This window comes from Lutra lutra, chromosome 14 (assembly GCF_902655055.1).
Source record: "Lutra lutra chromosome 14, mLutLut1.2, whole genome shotgun sequence".
Taxonomy (NCBI): Eukaryota; Metazoa; Chordata; class Mammalia; order Carnivora; family Mustelidae; genus Lutra; species Lutra lutra.
Genome location: NC_062291.1, coordinates 13,016,700 through 13,040,245, shown reverse-complemented (window position 1 = coordinate 13,040,245; position 23,546 = coordinate 13,016,700). Strand labels below are relative to the sequence as shown.

At 43.5% G+C, this 23,546-nt stretch overlaps 1 protein-coding gene across 1 annotated transcript; it reads right to left on the bottom strand.

Moving 5' to 3' along the window:
* Positions 1-92: 92 nt before the first annotated feature.
* On the bottom strand, positions 93-23,329 carry ANKRD22 (ankyrin repeat domain 22). The gene is made up of 7 exons (XM_047703122.1): positions 23,225-23,329; positions 21,221-21,322; positions 9,520-9,711; positions 5,649-5,756; positions 3,635-3,712; positions 1,825-1,923; positions 93-1,546 (listed from the first exon to the last, which is right to left on the bottom strand). Exons 2-7 carry the CDS (start codon positions 21,239-21,241, stop codon positions 1,469-1,471), a joined length of 576 nt encoding a protein of 191 aa, XP_047559078.1. The 5' UTR covers positions 21,242-21,322; positions 23,225-23,329; the 3' UTR covers positions 93-1,468.
* Positions 23,330-23,546: the final 217 nt, after the last annotated feature.

The following is a 23,546-nucleotide window of genomic DNA, read 5'->3' as shown; positions in this document are numbered from 1 at the left end:
TAGAAAAATGGTCAGCATTCACACAGTTTCAAAGATGACAGTTAACAGATTACATGAGCGAGAGCGTAATTTTACAAACCAAATCGGAGGTATACTGGTGTATAAGGTTCATGTTTATGCGATTCCCCAGAGCCACCTGCTGACCTCATTCAATGCAAATGTGAATGTGTCTTAAATAATTTAAGAGACACTTAAGGGCTTCAGAATCTAGATCTACACCCTACCATGTCCCTCACAAAACATGTACCTTAAGGCTCTGTACCTAGTTCAAGAAATACTCCTGGACTGGATTTTCATTAAACCCTTATTCTATTCAAGGATGGTAAATCTTTTTGGTAGACTGTTTGTTACCACAAAAAGTGTGGTTTAGTCCATGTCAGAAGATATTAATGACTCTGTCTCGCCTTGCAAAATTCAACCATTTTTTAAATGTGTTTATTTCTACTGGGTCTCATTGATGAAGGAGTTATGAAATATATTTCGATATTCTCTCTCTCCCCCAGAAGCGTAACCCAGATATCACCCCACCCTACTGCTCTAGTTCTTGTAAAGAAGTCCTTCGTCTAATAATTAACAATGCTATGTTAAATTTTACCAATGAACATAAACAGAATCAACGAGCTTAGCAGCTGCCTCACATTCACAGGAGAATCAGAAAGGTGTTTTTGAACGAAGGTCTCGGTGGTTACAGGATTTTGTTCAAAATGAGGATGACTTTTAATTGTAAACCGATAGCAAAATGTCTGGAGCTATGCTGGTTAAATTGGCTCTCCTGAGGGGCACCTGGGGGGGCTCAGTGGGTTAAGCCTCTGCCTTCGGCTCAGGTCACGATCCCAGGGTCCTGGGATCCAGGTCCGCGTCAGGAGTGGGCTTCTCCTTCTCCCTCTGCCCCTTCCCCTGGCATTTGCTGATTACTGTGGCATGAATACTCCCACCCCTGATGAGTGGGAGATGATTTTGTTGAAGTTGTTTCACCAAGTAAATATTTACATATGAAGCTCATCTCCCATTCCCCCAACACATCGGTCCATACAAATATGTATACTTTGATTCTTCCTCTTACTATTCAAAAAGGACGGAGAGAAACAGCTGTCTTCTGGGCATGAAATTGCCAGGTAAGAGCTACACAGCTGGGGAGAGAAAAACAAACCAGGTAACTCTGATCCTTTTCTTTGGAAGAGACTGAGCTTGAAACGTCACCTTTTTCTTTGGACCCAAATGGAAACTCCAAGAGTTTTAGTGTTTCTCCTAGAAGGATGGTGACCATGGTGAACTCCACTGGGCAAAAGAAAATTCTAAATACAAAGCTCTTCCAAAATGTTAACCGTGGCAACCACCGTTACGGTTACCCACGGTAACCAAAAAAATCACAGCGTCCGGGTTCAACGGTCCACAGACCACTTGTCCAAAATGGAGATAGAATTCAGTCCTTTAACTTTTTCTACTTCTCCATGTGAGGCCACAAGGATTAGGATGCTTTCCTTAGCATTAATTCAATCTGGGAAAACTTTAATCTCTGCACAATATCCAGGGAACTCTCACCACGCTGAGGAGAAAAAGAAATTAGAGTCATTTATCTCTGATACAGTCCAACGTCAAAGCCAAAGGTCTAATAAACAGTCCAGATCGACTGATTCACACTCTTAGCAAGGGCCTTAAATGCCATTTGGCTCTAACGGTAATAGGATAACTTAATTGCTTAATGAGGACAGTACGTTTTGCTCTTAAAAACATCAGAGGCAATTAATTCACTGCAACAAAAAACCAAACTCAGAAGATGATGCCGCTAGAAGGGACCTCGGATGCTTGTCCACAGATGCTTACCTTGTTCTTGATCGTGGGGTCAGCATGAGCTTCCAGAAGCAGAGGGATAAGGGTCTGGTTTTTCATCTGACAGGCATAATGCAGGGCTGTGTAGCCATACTGAAAGAGAGGACCAAACAGTGCATCTGCGCTCTTGGTATAATTTAAAGCACTAACTACAAGTGAAAAGAAATGTCTAGCTGGGGTGTTTGTGCCCCCCAGTTTTGGCTTTCAAAAAGCAGCCAAGCCACTGTGGTTTGGGCACGTGGACAAAATAATATCAGACCTTATTAACTCTTCCGAGATCATAGTGAATAATGTTGCGATCGCTTACTTTTATTGAGTGGTGAGACGGTTTAAGTGGAAAATCTGGCTCCCAACGTGCCATGGGAAATAAAGAATCTAATTACCTAAAAATACAATGCACCACATCACTTAGAGGTGGAAAAACGACCTGAATATTCAGACAGTTTTAGAAAAATGGTGGGGAAAGTGTGTGTGCACACGAGTGCACACTCAAATGTAATCACGCAACTAAGAGACACACAGAGGACCAGAAAAGTAGGGGCCCCAGGGTGGCTAGGTCGGTTAAGTATCTGCCTTCGGCTCAGGTCATGATCCCAGCGACCTGGGATCGAGTCCTGCATAGGGCTCCCTGCTCATCGGGGAGTCTGTTCTAGCCTCTGCCTGCTGCTCCCCTTGGTTGTGCTCTCTCTCTCTTTCTCTCTCTGACAAATAAATAAAATCTTTAAAAAAAAATCTTCAAACAATTTTGACCACAAAGTTTTCAGCCTTTTGAATTTAAATGAGAAGACCAAGAAAAATCTTCAACAAACCTTTCCCTAATCTTTCATAACATCTTACTTAGTACATTTCAAAGTTATCTAAGGAAACGAAGGAGTGTAGTGGTCATCTACTCCAATTAATCCAAAAATCCTATTTTAAATAAAAGGAAACACATGCTTTGCATAAACTTATTCCCTTGTGTTCTCCCACACAAATTAGGGACCACAAAGAAAATACTGGTTCGTTTCGACTCTAATTTCAAATCGCCTACTTTTCTGATACCGAGTTGAGAAGCCAAAATTTCATCCAATCAATGGAAGCAAATGAAAGTTCATACCAATAAACATTTGATCCATTTACGATCATTTAAGGGAGGAAGAGGGGCACAGGGGTGAAAGGTAAAAACAAAACCTGATATTTAGAAACAGAAGTTCAGGGCTGCTGCCCACTGGTCACTGCCCTCGCCACCATCTGTGCTCTCTGACCTTGATCCTTACCAATCTAGTTAACAGATAGGGACTCTTACAAGTGGGTTGGGAGCTCGGCTGCAGCAGCCAGTACTCTGGGCCAGGCACTCTGCTAAGCGCTTTACATAGTCAGCCTTGCAAGGTGGGTGCTGTCAACGTCCTCGCTTTGTGGGTGAGCAAACCTACAAGCTTATGACCAGCCACAACGCACACAGGCAAAAAGGGACAACCCTAGTTTGACACGTAGGCATTCGGACTCCGGCGTCTTCATGACGGAGGATGGGAGTTTCTTAGCAGAGCCTTCCTCTCCCATAACTTCTCACCAAGGGTGGAGCGGTTCTTTTAAAACATGTCCTCTAGTCAATAAAGATGTTATTCCCATGACTTTCATGGCAACAGCCTAACAACTTCAAGGTTGCCTGACTAGCAGTGAAAACGAAAAAAAAAGCAAGCGAAACGTAAAGAAAGCCAGGGAAAACGGAGAGGCGTCTAGGAAAATAAAGCCAGTAAGTTTGTAGGTGACAAATACACACACCATTTTGAATATTCTTTCTAAACGATTGCACCCACGAACTTACACAGTCTGCGGCGTTCACGTTTACCCCGGCATTGAGCAACATTCGGACAAGAGTCTCATTCTGCTTGGTCTTTGACACCTGTTACAAGGAGCAAATATGGAAGATGTTCATTGACAACACTTTTCTCCATCTTATGCCTAGACTATTCTACTCAACAGATTTATTTTAATCCCAACCCCTTTATGGGTCTCTGCATCGTTCTTAAAAAGTCCCCCACATCCCCGCCCCCTCTGATATCAGGCAGGTAAAGCCTGTGTTCTCAGAGTGTGGTCCCGGGACAGCTGCATCAGCCTCTGGGAAATTGGAAATGTGAATTCAGTAGCCCCATGCCAGACCTCCCTTCTTTGCCTGGTAAATCCATGTTTAATATCCCAGCCCAAGCCCCTCTTTCCTCCAGGAGGCTTTCTGTGACCTACCGCCCTTGATGGAATCTCTCCTCTGGGAGATCACCTCCCCGTATCACCTACTTCGTAGTAAGTTTACATGCGTTTCTGTGGTTATTTCATTAATGACCCATTCTTCAGTCCTCTCTGACTCTCACGAGGACAAGAACAAGACCTGTTTGCTTCCCGACTGCATCCCTCCCAACCAGCCATGTGTGCACAGAGTAGGTCCGCAGTAAGCATGTGCTGAATGATCAAACAAAGGAATGAAATGAACAAGACTCCTCAGAAATCCACGTTTCCTGCCCCATCCCCTGAGATTCTGACCACAGGACAGGTTGAGCAACCCTCCAACATACCATTGCTTTAGGGAGGGCAGTTCTCAGGGAACAGGTGGGCAAGTCCTGAAGGTCAGCCCCTTCTCCTAGCAGGAAGCCCCACCCACTCTCCTTCTTTATTTGTAATTCCCTCCCGCGACAACATCTACACAGCCTAGACAGGCTCCGCCTTTCTCTGAAGTAACTCAGTCCTTTCTGGTCCCTTCCTCTAAAATGTCTTCTCTCGCCACTCCACCTTGTGCTTAATTTTAAACCTCTGACTGTCTTCGAAAGCAGGGTTGTGTGGCAACAAGCTCTGAACGAGCCTTGTTCATCACTCTTGTGATCGTTCTGGAAATGAACAGCAGATCCCTCGCCTGCCCGGAAACGGCACATATACCAATGCTCTGCACTAAATATGCAATTAATTTTTAAAGAACTTTTCCAGGATATAAGCAGATGATGTGTTTCTCAGTGACTTGTGTTTTCTTTTTTCCATAAATCCAAGCATCAAAATAAGCATTATCATACTTAATTAGAGTTTCACAAATTGTGACATTTAAATACCCAAGGAGGTAATTACACTTCCAATGGGCAGACTTCGTCCTGGAGCCTCTCGTAGCAAAAATAACCAACGTCCATGGTCTATTAGCTACGGGGAGAAGGGAGCTCGGTCATTTCATTGGATTAAGTGACACATCTGCTGAATCATCTCTCAAGGATGGAAAGGGAATGAATCAGGGCAAAGCTGTCGCTCCATTTGAAAAAAACAAAATAACCATCTCACACTTCATCTTCTACTCATAAAATGACTTGCGTTCCTACACCAAGTGTATCTTTCATTATTCAGCTCTGTCAAGGGGAAAGGTTGGTTTTAAATTCTCTGTAAAGATGATTGGTGTTTGTCAACCTCTGGCTGCAAATATCTTGGGATCTGTTTTTTAACTCAAGACAGGGCAGGTCCAGAAAAATTGGAAACTCAAAGATGTGTGCAAAGACACAAGCGGGGATTTTTTTTTTTTTAAAACATTCGGGATTTTCTGCTTTCTTCAGATGATTCTTAATCAAAATTAATTTAGTTTTCTAAGTAAACATCTCACAGATGATTTTACCACAGATCAACCTAGTTGGCTGCCTTTCTTCTCACTTTCCTTCAATCCCAGCATTACATGGATATTGGAAATGTCATTTTTTGAATACCAACCAGGAGTGTATTTTGTTACTGTTTCTCTACAGAGTACTGGCCCAGCAAAACTTGCTGAGTCATGCTGTTGATCTCTCCGTTTACTCTTTGAGCACACCCGTGTTACCTACCATGAGGAAATACCCGATAAGCAGAACGGGCATTAAGAGGATGATAAGCAGGTAATCAAAGAAGGTAAATTTTTTCTTCACAGCATAATGCAAGCAGTTTCTCTCTTTCTGAAAATTAAGAAAATTAGAGAAATAAAGAAATCTTTATTAACATTTGTCTCAAATTTCATATTTTCAGATAGCTGTATCAAAAAGTTTCATTCGTGGGGCACTTGGCTGGCTCAGTTGGTAGAGCATGCAAACTTTTGATCTCAGGGTCATGAGTTCAAGCCCCATGTTAGGCAGGAGAGTTTACTTTAAAAAGGGGGGGGCACCTGGGTGGCTCCGTGGGTTGAGCCTCTGCCTTCGGCTCAGGTCATGATCTCAGGGTCTTGAGATCAAGCCCCACATCAGGCTCTCTGCTCAACGGGGAGCCTGCTTCCCCCTCTCTCTGCCTGCTTCTCTGCCTACTTGTGATCTCTCTCTCTCTCTGTTGAATAAGTGAATAAAATCTTTTAAAAAAAAAAGACTACATTATTAAAAAAAAAAAAAAGGTTAGTTTACACTTTTTATTTTTATGGTGGGTACCCATGGCAACTCTTTCTGTGGAGAGTGTCTGATTAATAAGGCCATGTCCCCATTGATGAGAATGTCAAAAACAGTATAGTCTACAGATTCTCAGGGCGGGCGCCTAGGTGGCTCAGTCAGTCAAGCAACGGACTCTTGGTTTTGGCTCATGTCATGATCTCAGGGTTGGGGGATGGAGTCCCCACGTGGGCTCTGTGGGAAGTCAGCTTGAGATTCTCTCTCGCTCTCTCCCCTCTGCTTCTTCCCCAACTCACACATGCTCTCTCTCTCAAAACAATCTATGAATACATTTTTTTTAAAGATGGATTCTCACATGCATGTTAGTTTTATGGGGGAAAAATACGTTGAGATATAAACATAGGACTGAATTCAGTGTGAAAAGCTATCATCCCTGACTCATCTATGGTATATGATTACTCATTTTGTGGTTTGTTTATGGGAAAATCTTAACCATGTGGCATATATTTCCCTGTTCCTACATGCATACATGCAGTGCTGGAAGAATGGAATTAAGTCAACTTAATTCTTCAAATATGTGAATATTTATCAGGCAACAGACTTAAGCTTCTAGAGGTTGTGGGGGATGTAAAGCTTCCAGGCCTCATAATCAAACAAAGGTAGACAGAAACAAGCCCAATAAATGTAATGCAAAACAGTCCATGGTGACTGGAACACCAACCAAATCAATGCGAAGAGAGAGAAAGCCAAAGAGAAAAGAGATGTTAGTTTCCACTTGGGGGGAAGTGCTGTTCTTACATAAGAAAAATTTTTGTTTTTTTAATATATATGTTCTTTGTAAAAATTTTGTAAACTAGACAAGGATATAATTACAGAATTTAAAATCACCCATTATCAAATAGTCCAGAAATAAGTGTTGACATTTTGGCTATATTGTCTTCCAGTCTTTTAAAATGCATTATATGGGGACACCTCCTGGGCTCAGTCAGTTAACTGGCTGCCTTCAGCTCAGGTCATGATCCCAGAATCCAGGGATCGAGCCCCAAATCAGGCTCCTTACTCAGCGGGGAGCCTGCTTCTTCCTCTCTCTCTGCTACTCCCCCTGCTTGTACTTTCTCTCTCTCTCTGTTAAATAAATAAACAAAATATTAAAATAAAATAAGATAAAATGCATTATGTCGAATTTTAAAATGTAGGGTCATACTGCATGTACAAAGTCATGTCCGCTTTTCAATTCACATTTAGAATGTGTCATTTTCCCATGCCCTTTAAAACTTTTAAACATAGGACTATAACAGCTGTATGACTTCCTATTGACTGGAGCTATTCTAATTTATTTACTCAAACCCTATCTGTTGGACATCTCGAGATTTTAACTTTTCATTTTTATAAATTACACTACTTGTGGACATCCTCATTCATAAAGCTTTGTCAACATTTCCAAATTGGTCCTTAGCAAAAGTTTCCAAAAGTATAATTGTTGACATGAAAAGTATGAATGCTTTTCATATTGTATTGCTAAACTGTGCTCTGGTAAAATCATAATGATTTAAACTTCCTTCCTGATCAACATTTGGTTTCCTTTTTTTTTTTTTTTTAAAGATTTTATTTATTTATTTATTTGACAGACAGAGATCACAAGCAGGCAGAGAGGCAGGCAGAGAGAGAGAGGAAGGGAAGCAGGCTCCCTGCTGAGCAGAGAGCCTGACGCGGGGCTCGATCCCAGGACCCTGGGATCATGACCTGAGCCGAAGGCAGTGGCTTTAACCCACTGAGCCACCCACCCAGGTGCCCCTGGTTTCCTTTTTTAATCCTGGTCAATTTGTCAGGAAATATATATATATATATTATTATTAACAAATTATATATATATATATAATTTGTTTCCATAGAATTGATGTTCTTTATTAGGCCTGTGCATATGAAATCACCAGCAGAACTGTGTGTTCTATTTTAAGGCCTTTGTTTATTTAGTACTTCTGAAAATAAGTCCTAAACATAGATTTAAGAAATGAGAAGGCACTTTAAATTATTAACGTACCAAGATTAGCATTGGGGGAAAATTGGGAAGATTAAGCATTTAAAAATGACTAAAAATATTTTAAAAATAGAAAATGGGAGCCAAACCCTTCTTGTAATAAGATCTCTCATTTTCTAAAGTATCCCTCAAGTCCTTTCCAAGATGTTCATGATACCAGAGGATCCAGTAGGCCTGGCTCAGGTTCTGTCCCTTCCGGGCCCCACCCCTGTGTCGACCAGCATCTCCTGCCCACAGCTTCCGAATAAGCACGTCTCCCAACAGAGGTCGTGAATCCGCAGATGTCTGTCTTTGCCACTCGCCACAAAGCACACATGGCTGGGTCCTCAGCTGCGAGCTGGGGAGAGCATGTCATAGTCTCCACTAAGCTGCATATCTGTGAGATCCAGTGCAGGCCTGACTTGCTTTTAAACCCAACCAAGAAAAAACAAAAAACAAAAAACAAACAAACAAAAAAAAACAGTACATACAATAAGGTCTAGGAGCGATCCATTCTGATAATATATTTTTGCTCTAGATGAGTGGGGAACCTGACTTGGAAGGGGTCAAGGGGGCCCTACAGGCTGCTTTTCCTCACTGAATGTATGTGAGTGGGAACAGGGCACTCATAATTATTACAAATAATGTGCTTTAAATGTTGCCTGTTGCTATGATGCACACACGGAATGTTTGAAGGTGTTCTGAAAGGATGCTCGGGGCAATACACACGTGTTCTGCTCTTCCTTGATTCTGAAGTTTCCGTCAGCTAACCCTACATCTTAAGTACAATCTTTATGCCTTTCTGGGTAGCTTCAAGGAGCCTCTGGTTCACGAGCTTGTTTGTCCTGGACAAATGTCTCACTGGCATCCTTCAGTCCAAGAGCAAACTGTAGGATCTTCTGGAGAACATTGACCCAGTAGGTAAAAACCTAAAGACATAACACCACCGGGTCAATAATTTTTTCCAGGAAGTCTTTCCCATTACTTCTGTGATGGTTGAGGAAGAAGAGCAGGAGGAGGAAGCCAGAAGGCATGGAACAGCGTGGGGAGGAGGAGGAAAAGAAAGGAAGAAGCTCTCACTAGTCAAATGAGTGAACCATTACCTTTTCAGAAATACAAGGACATACTGAACCTGCTGAATGAACTGTGATTTATTTGGCTTTTTAGCCTAATAGAATAGTATGTATCTGTCCCTCTAAAGTAAGGCAAAAAAAATTTTTTTGGTATCAGGAGCTACAAGCAACGAGAGAATGGCATTCACTACTTCCATTGCTGTGGGGAGAAAGGATTACCGTGGTCATTGACTCTATTCATGTGTAATGGCCTCACCCGGTTTTTGAGGTTCACATCCGCATTTTGTTTTAAAAGGAAGGAAACAATTCTCAGGTGTCCTCGCCTACAGGCACAGATCAGGGGAGTGTCTCCATTGAAGTCATCTCGCACATTGACGCAAGCGCTGTCTTCTCTCACCCATCGCCACACTTGACCCAAGTCGTTCTGGTAGGCCGCCTGGCAGATGGGCTGAGAAGGGAAACACAGAAGCAGATTTTGCAATAGGGGTGTAATGAGAGCCCCCCCCCCCCAATAGGAGAGAAATCCTCACGCAGTCACTTAAACCTTGCGTGTTTCCAAATTGTAATATATTGCTTTGTAGGTGAGCTCTTTGGTCTCCCTTTGCCTAGGCTTAAAACTCAGCCTAAGTCCATGAGGAGCTCTTGGGACTTCCCAGATTGCTTGGCAGTCAGATGTGTTTGCTGAAGGAGGGAAAACATGGAAGCAATACTGGAGATTCAGGTCAGGGACGAAACTGTCTGGTGGGCGGCTGGGTAGAGGAGGCCTGTCAGAAAGGCAGGACTTCACTGAAGACAAAACAGGCATGTTGGGGAAGAGGGGTTTGAGGGCAGCCCTGGGAGATGAGATGAAGACATCTGACCCCCTGTGCTCAAGGAACCCAGCACAGGAGCAAAGACCTATTTTAGACAAATAATACATAAACAACAAATTAATTAACTGCATTTGATGCTTTTTATCTCCAGAATGTTAGAAGGAGCTTTGCAAAGCACGATGGGGGCTCACCAGCAAGACAGAAGCCTATCTCCCCTTGCCCACTTTGTCCCTCCTTCTGGACTTCCCCTTCCCCTTCTCCTTCTTCAAGATTTTATTTATTCATTTCACAGACAGAGATCACAAGTAGGCTGAGAGGCAGGCGGAAGGAGGGGGGGAGCAGGTTCCCTGCCCAGCAGAGAGCCTTTAACCCACTGAGCCACCAGGTGCCCCTGGACCTCTCTTCTGTTTTCAATATCTCACGTTCGGTTCCTTCCACCTGGGCCTCTGCCCTCCCTGTTCCCTCGGTGCAAACCCATTTTCCCCTTCTCTGCCCTCCTGGCTGCCTGCTGACCCGTCCTTTGTACCCTCACTTTATTTTTACTTTATCCATCTTTCCTGACAGGGTCGGCGCTGGTTCGTCGCAACCGGGTAACGGTCAGTCTTTTCTTAGTGGTTTATGATCGTGTGGTGCAGGCACCGGGAGGGGAGGCGGTCGGAAGTCCGAGTTCAGGCTGTCAGCGCCCTGCGGACAGAGGCTACCTCTTTGCAGTCATCACTGGAACCTATCCGAGTCCTATCCCCAGTACTCACACAGCACTGACATACGGTAGGCAAATACTGAATATCCTCAGACCGATTTTAATTAGAGAGTTAAAAAAGAAAGAAAGAAAGAAAGAAAGAAAGGAAGGAAGGAAGGAAGGAAGGAAGGAAGGAAGGAAGGAAGGAAAAGAAAAGACAAGACAAAGAGCCCTTAGAATAATACCGGGCACAGAGATGGGGCTCAGTTTATGGAAATTATTGTTCCTGCTCACTCGGTCCTTCTTTAGTTTGGAAACAAAGTCAGACCTCCCCTGGGTGCCAGCCGCCGTTGTCGGGGATCAGGGAGGAGAATAAAATAGGTCAGTCTGCACCCCATGAAATGTATTTACCATCTGGGAATACGGTGTGCGCATGCGCGCCCGCACACAGACTCAACAGTAGGAAAACAGAATTCAAGAAGCACGGATTCGGGTTACTCAGCGCCAGCTGGGGCAGAACTCAGGGTCATTGGCTAATCAGTTCATGTTCTAACATGGCCAAATGCCACAACCTGTGAGGGTTTTGTGGTTTGTTTTTTTTTTAAGTTTTTTGTTTTTTGTTGTTTTTTTTTTTTTTTTGAGAGAGCAAGCGAGCATGAGAAGCAGGAGGGTCAGAGGGAGAAGCAGACTCTCCACCAAGCAGGGAGCCCGATGTGGGACTCGATGCTGTGACTCCAAGATCATGACCTGAGTGGAAGGCAGCTACTTAACCAACTGAGCCACCCAGGCGCCCAACCAGTGAGCTTTTAAAAGTAAGATGCTTTTAAAGGCAAGGCCCCACTCGTGAAAGAAACATCCCAAAGGAAAGTCAGCTGGGGAGCAGATAAGAGGAGAGCTTCTGTACCCCAAAAGCAAATGAGCACCATACAGGGGTCTGAAATGCAGTAGAAATGCACAATCATACAACTCACTTTTCTACTACCCTGAAGTCATCCCCTTGACTAGAACTGTCACCAGCTGGGCTCAGCAGTGTCCCCGGATTTTCTGTCTGGCCAACACAGAAGTGACCAGAGCCGTTGAAAGGACACAAACTGGCTTGTCCTTGCGGTTCTGCTCCTAACTCCTTGGTGACCGTGGACAAATCTCTTCCCCTCATGTGTCTCTGTGTCCTCAGTCATGAAGCAAAGGAATAAAGTAAAAGTTGTTTCATGTTGTCACACCCTATGACTGTCACACCCCAAACTGCAAGTCTTTCCCCAACCAATGCCGCCTCCGCATCAACAGTAAGGTCAACACATAGCCTTTTTTTTTTTTTTTTAAGATTTTTTTATTTTAGAGAAAGAGAATGCGAGCAGGGAGAGAGGCAAAGGGGTGGGGGGAGAGGCAGAGAATCTCAAGCAGACTCCCCACTGAGCACAGAGCCCAAAGCAGGGCTCAATCCCACAACCCTGAGATCATAACCTGGGCTGAAATCAAGAGTGGGACACTTGACCGACTGAGCCACCCAGACGCCCCAGAAAGCTAGTCCTTTTTAAGCACAAACACGGCTCAGAAACTTCCCAGGGAGATGCCCTGTCACTTAAATTTAAATAACAAACAAAATGAAGCTAAATACAGCAGCATTAAGTGTTAAGACACCCAGTGCCAGGGGCACCTGGGTGGCTCAGAGGGTTAAAGCCTCTGCCTTCCACTCAGGTCATGATCCCAGGGTCCTGGGATCCAGCCCCACATCAGGCTCTCTACTCAGCAGGGAACCTGCTTCCCTGCCCCCCCCCCACCTGCTGTTCTGCCTACTTGTGATCTCTCTCTCTCTCTCTGCCAAATAAATAAAATCTTTAATTAAAATTTAAAAAAAAAAGACACCCAGTGCCTCTCAGGGCTTCCTTAACCCCACTTGGGGGGTCTTACTTAACACATCAGCCCGACCTTATCTTTTAATCTTTCTGAAGCTTCCTATATCCCAGGCACAGAGTTTCCGTGGGTCCCCCCACACAAGAGGTGTAGGAGTTGAGTGAACCCCAGAAAAGGCTCTATGCTGTTGAGAACTCCCAGTGTCCACCAGGGGGCAGCTCGGGGTCACGAAAGCACTGACAAGGACAGGAGGGAAGTCCGAGGGAAATCTAGGGCCCAGAAACAGGAAGAGGCTGTCCCCTGGGGCTGAGGGAAGTGTTATTATGGATTCTGTTGACCTCTGAAGCTTCTGGAACTTGGGAGAAGTCTCGGTAAAGGGGAAGCCTGTGGAGAACCTGGAACACTGTCGTGATTATTCTGTCCCTTGGTACTCTTCCCTCCATTCTCATAGCCAAAGATCTGAGGAGGATTTGTGCTTTTTGGAGCAAAATGATTCGGGTAATTCTGATGCACCCAAGAAAAGTCTTCTCAGAAAACAAAAGAAAACATGTTCTTCCCCTTCAGATTAAGCAACCCTAGAGAATGATATCAAAGGCTTCATTTTGTTGGTACAATTAATCACAGGCTGTTCTTTCTGGTGACTCATTTTGTCACACATTGGGATTTGGAAATTTCTTGGTAAGTTCTTTCTTCCGGGTCAATTAAAAGGCACAGGAATTTTTTTTTTTTTTTAGAAGGTTTTCTTAGCCCCATGGAGCCTTTATGGAACATGAAGGAAGGTCCCAGAAGTGCTTGGATTGTGAGGAATGGTAGCAATGAGGAGACACAGAGGCAAGGCACAGTTATCTGTTTCGTATTCTTTCTCCTACAAGGTCCGCTTGGGAATATGTTGTCTTCGCTGCCGGGAGGCCAGAGGAGCTTCCCTGCTGACTTCAGACCCTAGAAGCTCTGAGGTCAGTGATGACAACCGGGAGAGAGCAAGACAGCCTCTCCCGCACGCACGAGGAGGAGAAAGGGCACGTCCTAGTTGCCAGGATGGAGACAATCAGAAGCCAGATATCTCCCTACTGCCTCAGACCACCAAACAGGTGAGTGCAGAGCCTGGAGGAAGCAGGAACCTCAGCCTCACAGCCTTTTGAACACGGGGACCTTCTGTCAAACAATGACTGCCCGAGGGAGAAGAGGACCAAGCTAGAATGATTGGAGCACGGGTGATGCCAAGAAGCAAAACAACCTCTAGTCAGACCTGTGAGTCTCTAAATTCCGTACAGACAGTGAGCCTTGTTGCCCACACCTGGACGAGCCGCTGTCACCAGCACGCCTTTGTATACCCTCCGTCCATCATTCCGATGGGCTCAACCGTCCATGCTTCCAGTTCCCCACATATCTGTCCCCTGTCTGGGACTCGCCCCAAGCTCCTGAGACTGGTGCTCATTCCTCAGTGCTCAGCTCCAGTGTCACTATCTAAGAGGAGCCTCGGGTCAAAGATCATACGTGCAACCCCACCCTCTCCCCCCGTATATCCTCTCATCGGCCTGATGCTTCCTCGATGCTACTTTAAATTATTTATACTTATTTTTTTCATGCGTATATTCATTTTTTTTTAAAGATTTTATTTACATATTTGACAGACAGAGATCACAAGTAGGCAGAGAGAGAGGGAGGAGGAAGCAGTCTCCCTGCCAAGCAGAGAGCCTGATGCGGGGTTCAATCCCAGGACCCTGAGATCATGACCTGAGCCGAAGGCAGAGGCTTCAACCCACTGAGCCACCCAGGCGCCCCGCGTATATTCATTTTTGAAGCTGGTAACTCCAAGAGGTCAGGGTCCACTTCTATTTACTTATCACTATCTACCAGGAGCAGCGTGAGCCTGGAATGTGTGATCAGCAAATATTGTGGATTCGATAAATGGATGAGTGATCAAAGGAAGAAATATTTACAGATTTTTGGTCCCGGTTCCTGTTCCTACATTCAAGTAATCATTTCCTCTTAAAAATGTGACTTGGTACATTATCGTTTGTAAAAATATTTCTATAAGGAAAGAATTAAGAAACCAATTAGAGTAGTGCTTTTTTTTTTTCTTTTTTGAATACACGGTGCCAGTACTAGGGGTTCAACACACAAAGTAGAGAGAGCTGGTAAGATCGTGAAGGAGGCATCTTGTTTCTATCATCTCTGCCTTTCTGTTTCTCGTATCACGGAATGACTCGACGCTAAACCAGATCTCACCCTGCTCTCATTTTATAGATATAAAGTCCCACAGGGTTCCCAGCTTGGTCAGTATAAATTCTATGTTTTCTTGACTTTTAGTCCAACGGCCTTCCCATCGCCCACAACTCTCTTCCTGTCTCCCCGAGTTCTTCCCCTCGACTCTACTAGCTCTCCCCAAAAGCCCTATTTAACCTCCACTGCTCTGTGGACATTATATGTCAATACAATATTTCTCCTATTTGCCATGTGCCTTTTTCTATAGTAACATCTGCCTCGCTGACAAGCAGGCCCATGCCCAAAAGATTAATGTTAATGGTGGTGTTGGTGGTGGATATGTGTCTGTGAGTCCTTCTGCTCATGGATCTCCTTATCATTAGACTTTTCCAGGTTTAAAGAGATACATCATTCTGATATGATTTTCATTTCTTTTGGGGCCTTTTCCCCAGCTGACAGGGACAAGAGTCTACAGAATGTTCTCTAAAGCATGAATTCCTGACCTCTTTGAGTTGAGTTCCTACACATCTTCCTTCTTCCTAATTTTTGTAGTACTGCGCAGGGCAGTGCTTGTCTGCTGGATAAGGGTAGAAGGCAGCTCTCTGGAACCTGGATTTAGGGTTCCCTATTCTTTTTCCTCCGAGAAACAGGCAACAGTGTATCATAGTGGGGAAGCATGCTGGCAGAGAGCAGGGCGGTTAAGACCAACACATTCATGGAGTATGGTGTCCCTCTTGAGAAAGCAAGCAGACACAGAGCTTTGCGTGTTCATCAGTGGGGTAAGCATAATTCCCTTGAGTAGATAAACACAGGTCTCCTCTCACAGCCCCCAATCTCCAGCCAGGAAGTATGTTTAGCTGCATTACTCTGGTCAAGTTGCTTAAACTCTCTTTGCCTCAATTTTTTCATTTGTGAAATAAAGATAATAATAGTGATTCTCTTATATAGTTGCTCTGAGTGTTAAATCATTAATGCACATGAAGTGCTTAGAACATGACCACGTATGTAACAAGCCCTAATTAAATGTTTGCTGTAGTTGTAAAGAGTGTGAACAAATACGTTTGATAAGGGCTTATGTGAGTCAGCCCTGTTTCAGCGCCCAGCCTCCCAAGCACAGATAGATCCTTCTAATCCAAGTTCTCTCACTGAGCTCTAAGCCTATCCTCTGTTGCAGATGTTAGCACAACCCAGGAATGCTTCCTTATGCTCTCCTTCTTTCTTAAAAATACTTCAGGAACATCCCCAGTGTCCACGGATCGATGAAGGGACAAAGGTGTGGCATATACATGACAGGGAATATTACTCAGCCATAAAAAGGAATGAAACCTTGTTATTTGCAACATGGATGGACCTCCAGGGCATTCGGCTAAACAAAGTAAGTGCGATACAGAAAAGCAAATACCATATGACCTCATTCATATGTGGAATGTAAGCAACGTCAACAGTAGCAAAATAAAAACCACAAAAACAAAAACAAAAAAATCCAGTGCACGATAATAGATCGGCAGTTGCCTGGGGTGGGGCGGGTGGGGAAGGTGAAATGTGCTAAATTGGTGAAAAGAGTAAAAAGGTACAAATTTCCAGTTATAAAATGAATAAATCATCAGGATGTCCCATACAGCGTGGTGACTATAGTTAATTCTGTATTGTGTATTTGGAAGTAGGTAAGGGAGTGGATCTTGAAAATTCTCATCACAAGAAAAAAAATGTGCAACTTTCTGTGGCGATGGATATTAATGGAACCTACCATGATGATCACAGACAAATACAGAGTCATTGTGTATTTGAAACAATTGAAGCATTTGAAACTAATATAATATTATGTCAATTATTCCTCTGTGTGTGTGTGTGTGTGTGTGTGTGTGTGTGTCCCAAAATATACCTCTGGCATGATTATTTTGCGCTGAAGTCGACTGAGAGGAAGCAGCTATAAGGAAAGCTCTGCCTTCCTCCTATTCAGCTAAAAGCCTGACATAAATTTATGAAGGGGCTTCCCCTCCGCTCTCTGCCAGGAAGGACAAAAGTCCCCCTTGTCAGCCCAGAGAAGTCACCAAAGGACTCGGCATAATAATGGACTAAGCAGCCCCGGTCTTCCATTAGCTCCACCGTATATTTGTCCTCCACGGTCTACTACCCTACAAACTCAAAGTCTGAGTCTCTCCTGGGTCTGATCGCTTCTCTAGAAACGTTTGGTCCCTTGGTTGAGATGCTGTCAGAGTAACTGGGAGTTTCTCACCATGGGGTGCTCCCACAGATATGCATGAGGCCCACACCAATAAACTTCTGTTTCTTTTTCTTTTGTAATGATTTCAGTTGTCAGTCAGATTTGCAGGGCTCCAGCCAATCAACCCAAAATGAGTAGAGGGACAAGGAATTTTTCCTCCCCTCTAGGGAAAAAAATGACAAGCTTACCTCCCCAATGTAGAATAGCTTCCCGCACTCAAACTGGGGAGTTGAACTCTACTAAAAGTCTTTTATTTTTTTTTAACAGATGCCCGATGACGAGCACAGTTATCAGGATGAGCACTGAACAATGTGGACAATTGTTGAACCGCTATGCTGCACACCTGAAGCTAATATAACACTGTATGTTAACTCTACTGGAATTAAAATTGTCTTTTTTTTTAAGATTTTATTTATTTATTTGACAGAGAGATCACAATTAGGCAGAGAAAGGGGGGAAGCAGGCTCCCTGCTGAGCAGAGAGCCCGATGTGGGGCTCGATCCCAGGTCGCTGAGATTATGACCTGAGCCGAAGGCAGTGGCTTAACCCACTGAGCCACCCAGGTGCCCCTAAAATTGTTTTTAAAAGGTACTTTGAGGCAGTCTAGGACCAAGGAAAGGGCAGGCCTGGGGTGCTCTTGCCCTGTTCTTAATTTAGTGGTTCCCATTCTTTACACTCAGGCAATGCAGAGCTGTTGGCCGAGGGCAGAAGAGAGACTGGAACATACATCACAGATGGGTCGGTTACGTTTATGTATTTGAGGGATTACTCCAGAGTGTCGCAACTTCTTTGAAATCAGAGATGGGAGAGTTTCACAGAAGGGCCACCCCAGACCTTCTGCCTCAAGACACCAGACAGTAAGGCTAACCTTTTTTTTTTTTTTCCTTTCAGAGGTAACCCCCACACACGACTACAGTTGCCCCTTACAGAAAGCAAGCTAAGTTTTCTTCTGAGCTAAAATGACCCAAGGTACCTTGGTGGCTCAGTGGGTTAAGGCTCTGCCTTCAGCTCAGGTTATGACCTCAGGGTCCTGGGATTGAGCCCCACATCAGGCTCTCTGCTCAGCACGGAACCTGCTTTCCCCTTTTTCTCCGCCTACTTGTGATCTCCCTCTGTGTCAAATAAATAAATAAAATCTTTAAAAAAAAATAAATAAAAGGACCCACTTCTCCTCAGTGCTTACATTCATTGCTCAGGCCAGATTGTTCCAGTCCTGGGCATGGAGTAACATGCCGTGTCAGTCTAGGTGACATCTGGGGATACTGAGTATCTTTAAAACCTTGGGCAGAATCAGCACAGCTCTAGAACCCACTGCCCTGGGCCCCATCCCTCTATCTAAAGCCAGCAAACACACCACAGTCCCCGTAGCAGAGCCCAGCGAGAGCACGCTCATACTGGCTGAGGGTCTCCAATATCAACCATGGGGGAGGAATGAGACGGAACGAGACAGAACAGATACATCCACTCCGCAAACAGCATCCTGGGCCCAGCTGATACTAGAGATTTAACACTTACTCCCAATACAAACCTGCCACTAGAGCTAGTCCTACTAATGACTTTACAATCCTCAGTGGTGGCCACTTTTATCTTAAGAAAAAAAAAAAGAAGTTGATGTCAAGGGGGAATTCTACAAGTTGAGAAACTGTTTGCCAAAATGATAGGCAACTGCCTTCTTTCTGGAAACAGTGGACTTCCCAGAGATCATGTGTTTCACATCACTGATGTTGGAGTTAGTGAACAAGTGTGCACAATCAGATGGAAGTTTCTAGAATCCACGTCCATTTGTGATATGGATTGGCATGGCCAAAACATCTAATTCAACACTACCTTAGGTTACCTTTGGTTCAATATTAATTATGAGCTTTAAATAATTATCTGTGAGCTTCTAGGTATGTTAGGGATTTTTAGGGGTGTGTGCATACATGTGGGTTTGTGTGTGTGTGGTTGTTGGATCTGTCTTTAAATACAGTAAATTCCAAGTCGCTTTGTCCTCCATATATTTGGAAAGTGAAACACTGATTCCACTTCTGGGGATAATCTCATAGATACTGAAGGGGTTCAGGGTAAGTCTCCCCACTTTAGCATGTGAACTCTTCTGAGCTAGAGGCAATCAAGATCCAGCAGGCTCAAAAGAAAATTTTGCCCTTCCCTGAACTACTAAGAAATTAATTTAGGGGTCGCTCCCAGAATGAGTTTTTTCCAGAAATAAATTTTATCTGAGGGACCATTAGTAGAGCAGAGCACACATCTCATGGTTAAATATCTGTTCTCCTTTCCACCTGTGAATGGTCTTCTCTCCATTGAATCCTGGGTCCTACTGCATGCCTTAGTTCAGGATGGCATATGTACCTCATTTTACCTTTCTGTCCTTGAACTCTCGGGTTGGTAGGGTTCCCATATATACAAAATTAAATTTGATTTTCTTCTGTTAATCTGTCTAAGGTCAATTTAGTTCTTAGACAAGTCAGAAGAAATGTTGAAGAGTAGAGGAAAATTTTCTTTTCTCCAGCAATACTTAAAAACAATTCAACAGGGGAGCCTGGGTGGCTCAGTTGTTAGATGTCTGTCTTCAGCTCAAGTCATGATCCCAGGGTCCTGGGATCGAGCCCCCTCGCCCCCCACCCACCCAGTGTCACTCAGTGGGAAGCCTGCTTCTCCCTCTCCCACGCCCCCTGCTTGTGCTCCCTTTCTTGCTATGTCTCTCTCTGTCAAATAAATAAAATCTTAAAAAAAAAAAAAATTCAACATATCTTACCTTGCCTTGACTCACTCAACTACTTGCCAAATCAACACCCCATTAACAAACAAATGTATTGTGCAGAGACATTTTTTTTTTAACATAATTATTCTCAGGACCTAGATCGAACCTGGCTACTCCAAGTGTGGTCCGGGGACCAACAACATAAGCTTTGAGGAGTGGAGATGCACAATCTTCGGCCCCACCCAGATCTACAGAACAAAAATCTGCAGTTGAAAAGATCTAGTTGATCTTTACTCACATTAAAATTTGAAAAGCCCAAGCCTCACAGCAATGCTTCTCTCCCATGCGTGGTAAACCGATCACCTATGGGAGAGTCACCTGGGATGCTCCCCCAAAAGCTGTTTCCCGACCCTACTACAGACTGAGTGCGTGAAATGGACTGTCTGGGCTGGGAGCTCTCGACATTGCATTAAGCAAGTTCCTATGCCTTAGTTTCCTCAAACTCCAGCAATCTAAAGTTTGAGAAACACTGGGGTAGTAATTGGTTTCATATATATGATCTCTTCACCAAACTAGAATCACTGAGCAAGACACGCCTGGAATTTTAAACTAATCAACAACTATACTGTCTATAGAAAGACATGCACAGACATGCACCTGCACCAGACAGGTATTAGAAACAACTGCAAATGCAGAGAAACTGTCTTTAATACGAGGAGGAGAACCACCCAAGGAGGTTGCGTTGAGAATTTGTAATGAAATGCAGAATAACCGGTTAATTGTGTTAGAGAGGAAAGGGAGTAAATTGTGCATAATAACATCATTACCCCTTACACTCTTGTGTATACATTACTTGTACTCCTTTGACACATTATTACAAATTTATTTGATTCTAATAGGTTACTTTCAATACAGCGGAAAACATTTTTTGGATTGATCAGATGGGAAAAGAAAAAACTCAAAGTATCACAAATATATTCTGCATTTATCCTCTTTTATACAGGGATAATCTCTCTTTATAATTGCCGCTACTGAATTCCTTTCAAATGCCAAGTTGAAAGGTGTCGCTCTGTCCGTGTGGTTCCATAAAGGAGCCGGTCTATTTTTGTATCTTTAGAAAATCCAGTTGGATACAATTTTCATTTTTCCACTGGAAGTTTGACATCAGAAAACACGACTCCATTAACTCCATTTTCAGAAGTTCCTGCAAGATCCAAATTACCCCCACAAACATCTAGACATCATGACATAGATAGCGTATTGCTCTCACCTTGGACGTGGGTAGAGTTTTAGAATTGGAAAATAATTGGCTTTAAAATTTTAAATATATCAAAAAGATGAATACACAGCTCTTTGTTTCAGCTTAACACTCACAGAAAGCTAATCAAGAAAAGGACACATTTTTACAGGAGCAGGAAATTACATTTGAAAGGCAAGAGCAGTTTTCAACACCTTTGGAATCTCACTTCCAGAAAGGTCACATACCTCAGAGTATAGGATCCCCATGCCGGCCCTTCGCAGATTGGCGTTGCCCTTACCACTTCTGGAATCTTCTGAAAGTATTTCTGATTAACATAAAATCCTTCCCTGCCAAGAGAAAAGTCCCTAGAAGCTGAGGCTGGTGGCACGTCCTTTCTTCCCACACTTGTGGAATGCTCTTCCAATAACACAGGCAGCAACACACCTACTAGAGAGCCCAGCCCAACGCAACACTGGCATTGGTTTACAGCGCAATGACCTAAGTGTGCATCATCTAAAGTTACAAGCCCGAGGAACCGGTTTCTGAGTCACATTTGCTATGCCAGTAGTGATATGTGGAGAGAAGGGAGCAAAGTCAAGGGGAAAGGGAAGTTCCCAGCCTCACAGGAAGGACTCAGGGTTCAAAATAGGGCACAGTAGTTAAGACATTTCCTAATTGAAATCTGGTTTTCAGTGGCTATTGAGAAAGGCTAGGGATGAGCAGACTTGCTTGTTAGAACCACGTATATCTACCCCGGACTTGACTTTCATGAAAAATAATCCTCAAGGGGTACTTGAGCGGTTCAGTCATTTAGGCAGCCAATTCTTGATTTTGGCTCAGGGCATGGTCTCAGGGTCCTGAGATCGAGCCCACTGTCAGGCTCCATACTCAGCATGGATTTGCTCAAGATCGTCTCCTTCTTTTTTTTTTTTTTTTAAGATTTTATTTATTTATTTGACAGAGATCACAAGTAGGCAGAGAGGCAGGCAGAGAGAGAGGAGGAAGCAGGCTCCCCGATGAGCAGAGAGCCTGATGCAGGGCTCGATCCCAGGACCCTGGGATCATGACCTGAGCCGAAGGCAGAGGCTTTAACCCACTGAGCCACCCAGGCGCCCCAAGATCACCTCCATCTCCCTCTGCCTCCCCATCCTGCTCAAAAAAAAAAGGGGGGGGGAATAGAAAAATAATCTTCAAAACTGTCATTATGGATTTTTGCTATCCTTTTTTTAAAGATTTTATTTATTGATTTGACAGAGAGAGACACAGCGAGAGAGGGAACACAAGCAGGTGGAGTGGGAGAGGGAGAAGCAGACTCCCTGCTGAGCAAAGAGCCCAAAGTGAGACTCGATTCCAGGACCCCAGGATCACGACACAACTGAAGGCAGACACTTAACAACTGAGCCACCCAGGTGTCCTGGATTACTTGCTATCATTAAGCATGGATAAAGTCATTTGTTTCTCCTTGATGGCCCTGATTAATATAAATAAATTAAATAATAGATGAAGTTTTTAAGCCATATTATTTTATAGACATAAATGTGTTCACGTGCACGGGCATTTTGAATAAAGCTTGAGCAATTCGAGTTGAAAAAACTCAGATCTTTGAAGATTTCAGTCCCATTTATATCCTAGGTAATTAAATTATCCTTCAATGTTTAAATTATACTTATAATATCACTATATTTAATTTTCTTTCATAAGTACTTTAATTTTGAACCTAACAAGTAATATTTCCCCAGCGAAATGGTCTCATATATCTAATAAACTTATTAACATAATAAATATTAGTTGTCTTAAAAGTTCTAATATAAATTCAGCCAAATTCTTTTATAATATTCAATTTTAACATTGTAAGTCTGAGATCAATTGCCCCATTACATGTTTTAAACGGAATCACCAGGCCACTTGGTCAAACACGGTAATACAGCAAATCTCTTCAACATTCTAAACATTTTATATAATAAATATAATGCCAACCATTCACACATTATCTCCGAACACAATCACAGTGAAGTGTGGAAATTTTCCAGCATTAGAAAATCCACACACACCCATGAAAGAACCAATTTCAATCATCCCAAGCAAACTGGTGTGATATTTCCAGTCTCCGAAGTTTCTTCAGTGGCCAAGAATAAGAGGCCAGAATCCAAGACCTGAGCCTACGTATATTCAGGGAACTTCTTCCTACTCTCCTGATGGACATCATGAGCTATTTTTATAAGTTATATAACAAGAATTACATACTTTACCTTGGACTTGGCTTTCTGACCAACTTCCCAGGAGTTAAGAATTAACAAATTCTTCTATTGAAGATGGGAGTCTGCAGTAACCACCAACGTAGCAGCTGACTTTCCTTTTGGCTTGGTTTGATTTTGCGTTTCTTAAAACACTTAAGACATTTGAGTATCTTTCCCTTTGACATAAACATTAACGTTTTTTCCACTGGGTGCTTCACGTTCTTAGGCAAGTCTTCTATAACCCCTTTCAGCTTCTTTATAACCTCTTTCAACAAATTACTGGCTCCATAACTCTTTGCCCTCCCTGCCTCTCTAAGGCTGCTGCTGGCTTCCT

Coding starts and splice junctions, on each gene's coding strand:
- ANKRD22 (XM_047703122.1), bottom strand. CDS start 21,241: ATGGGGATCCTATACTCTGAG. Junction 5,757..9,519: donor ATGTGAACCTCAAAAACCGG/GTGAGGCCATTA, acceptor CTTAATTTTCAG/AAAGAGAGAAACTGCTTGCA. Junction 3,713..5,648: donor TTATCGGGTATTTCCTCATG/GTAGGTAACACG, acceptor TCCTTGTAACAG/GTGTCAAAGACCAAGCAGAA.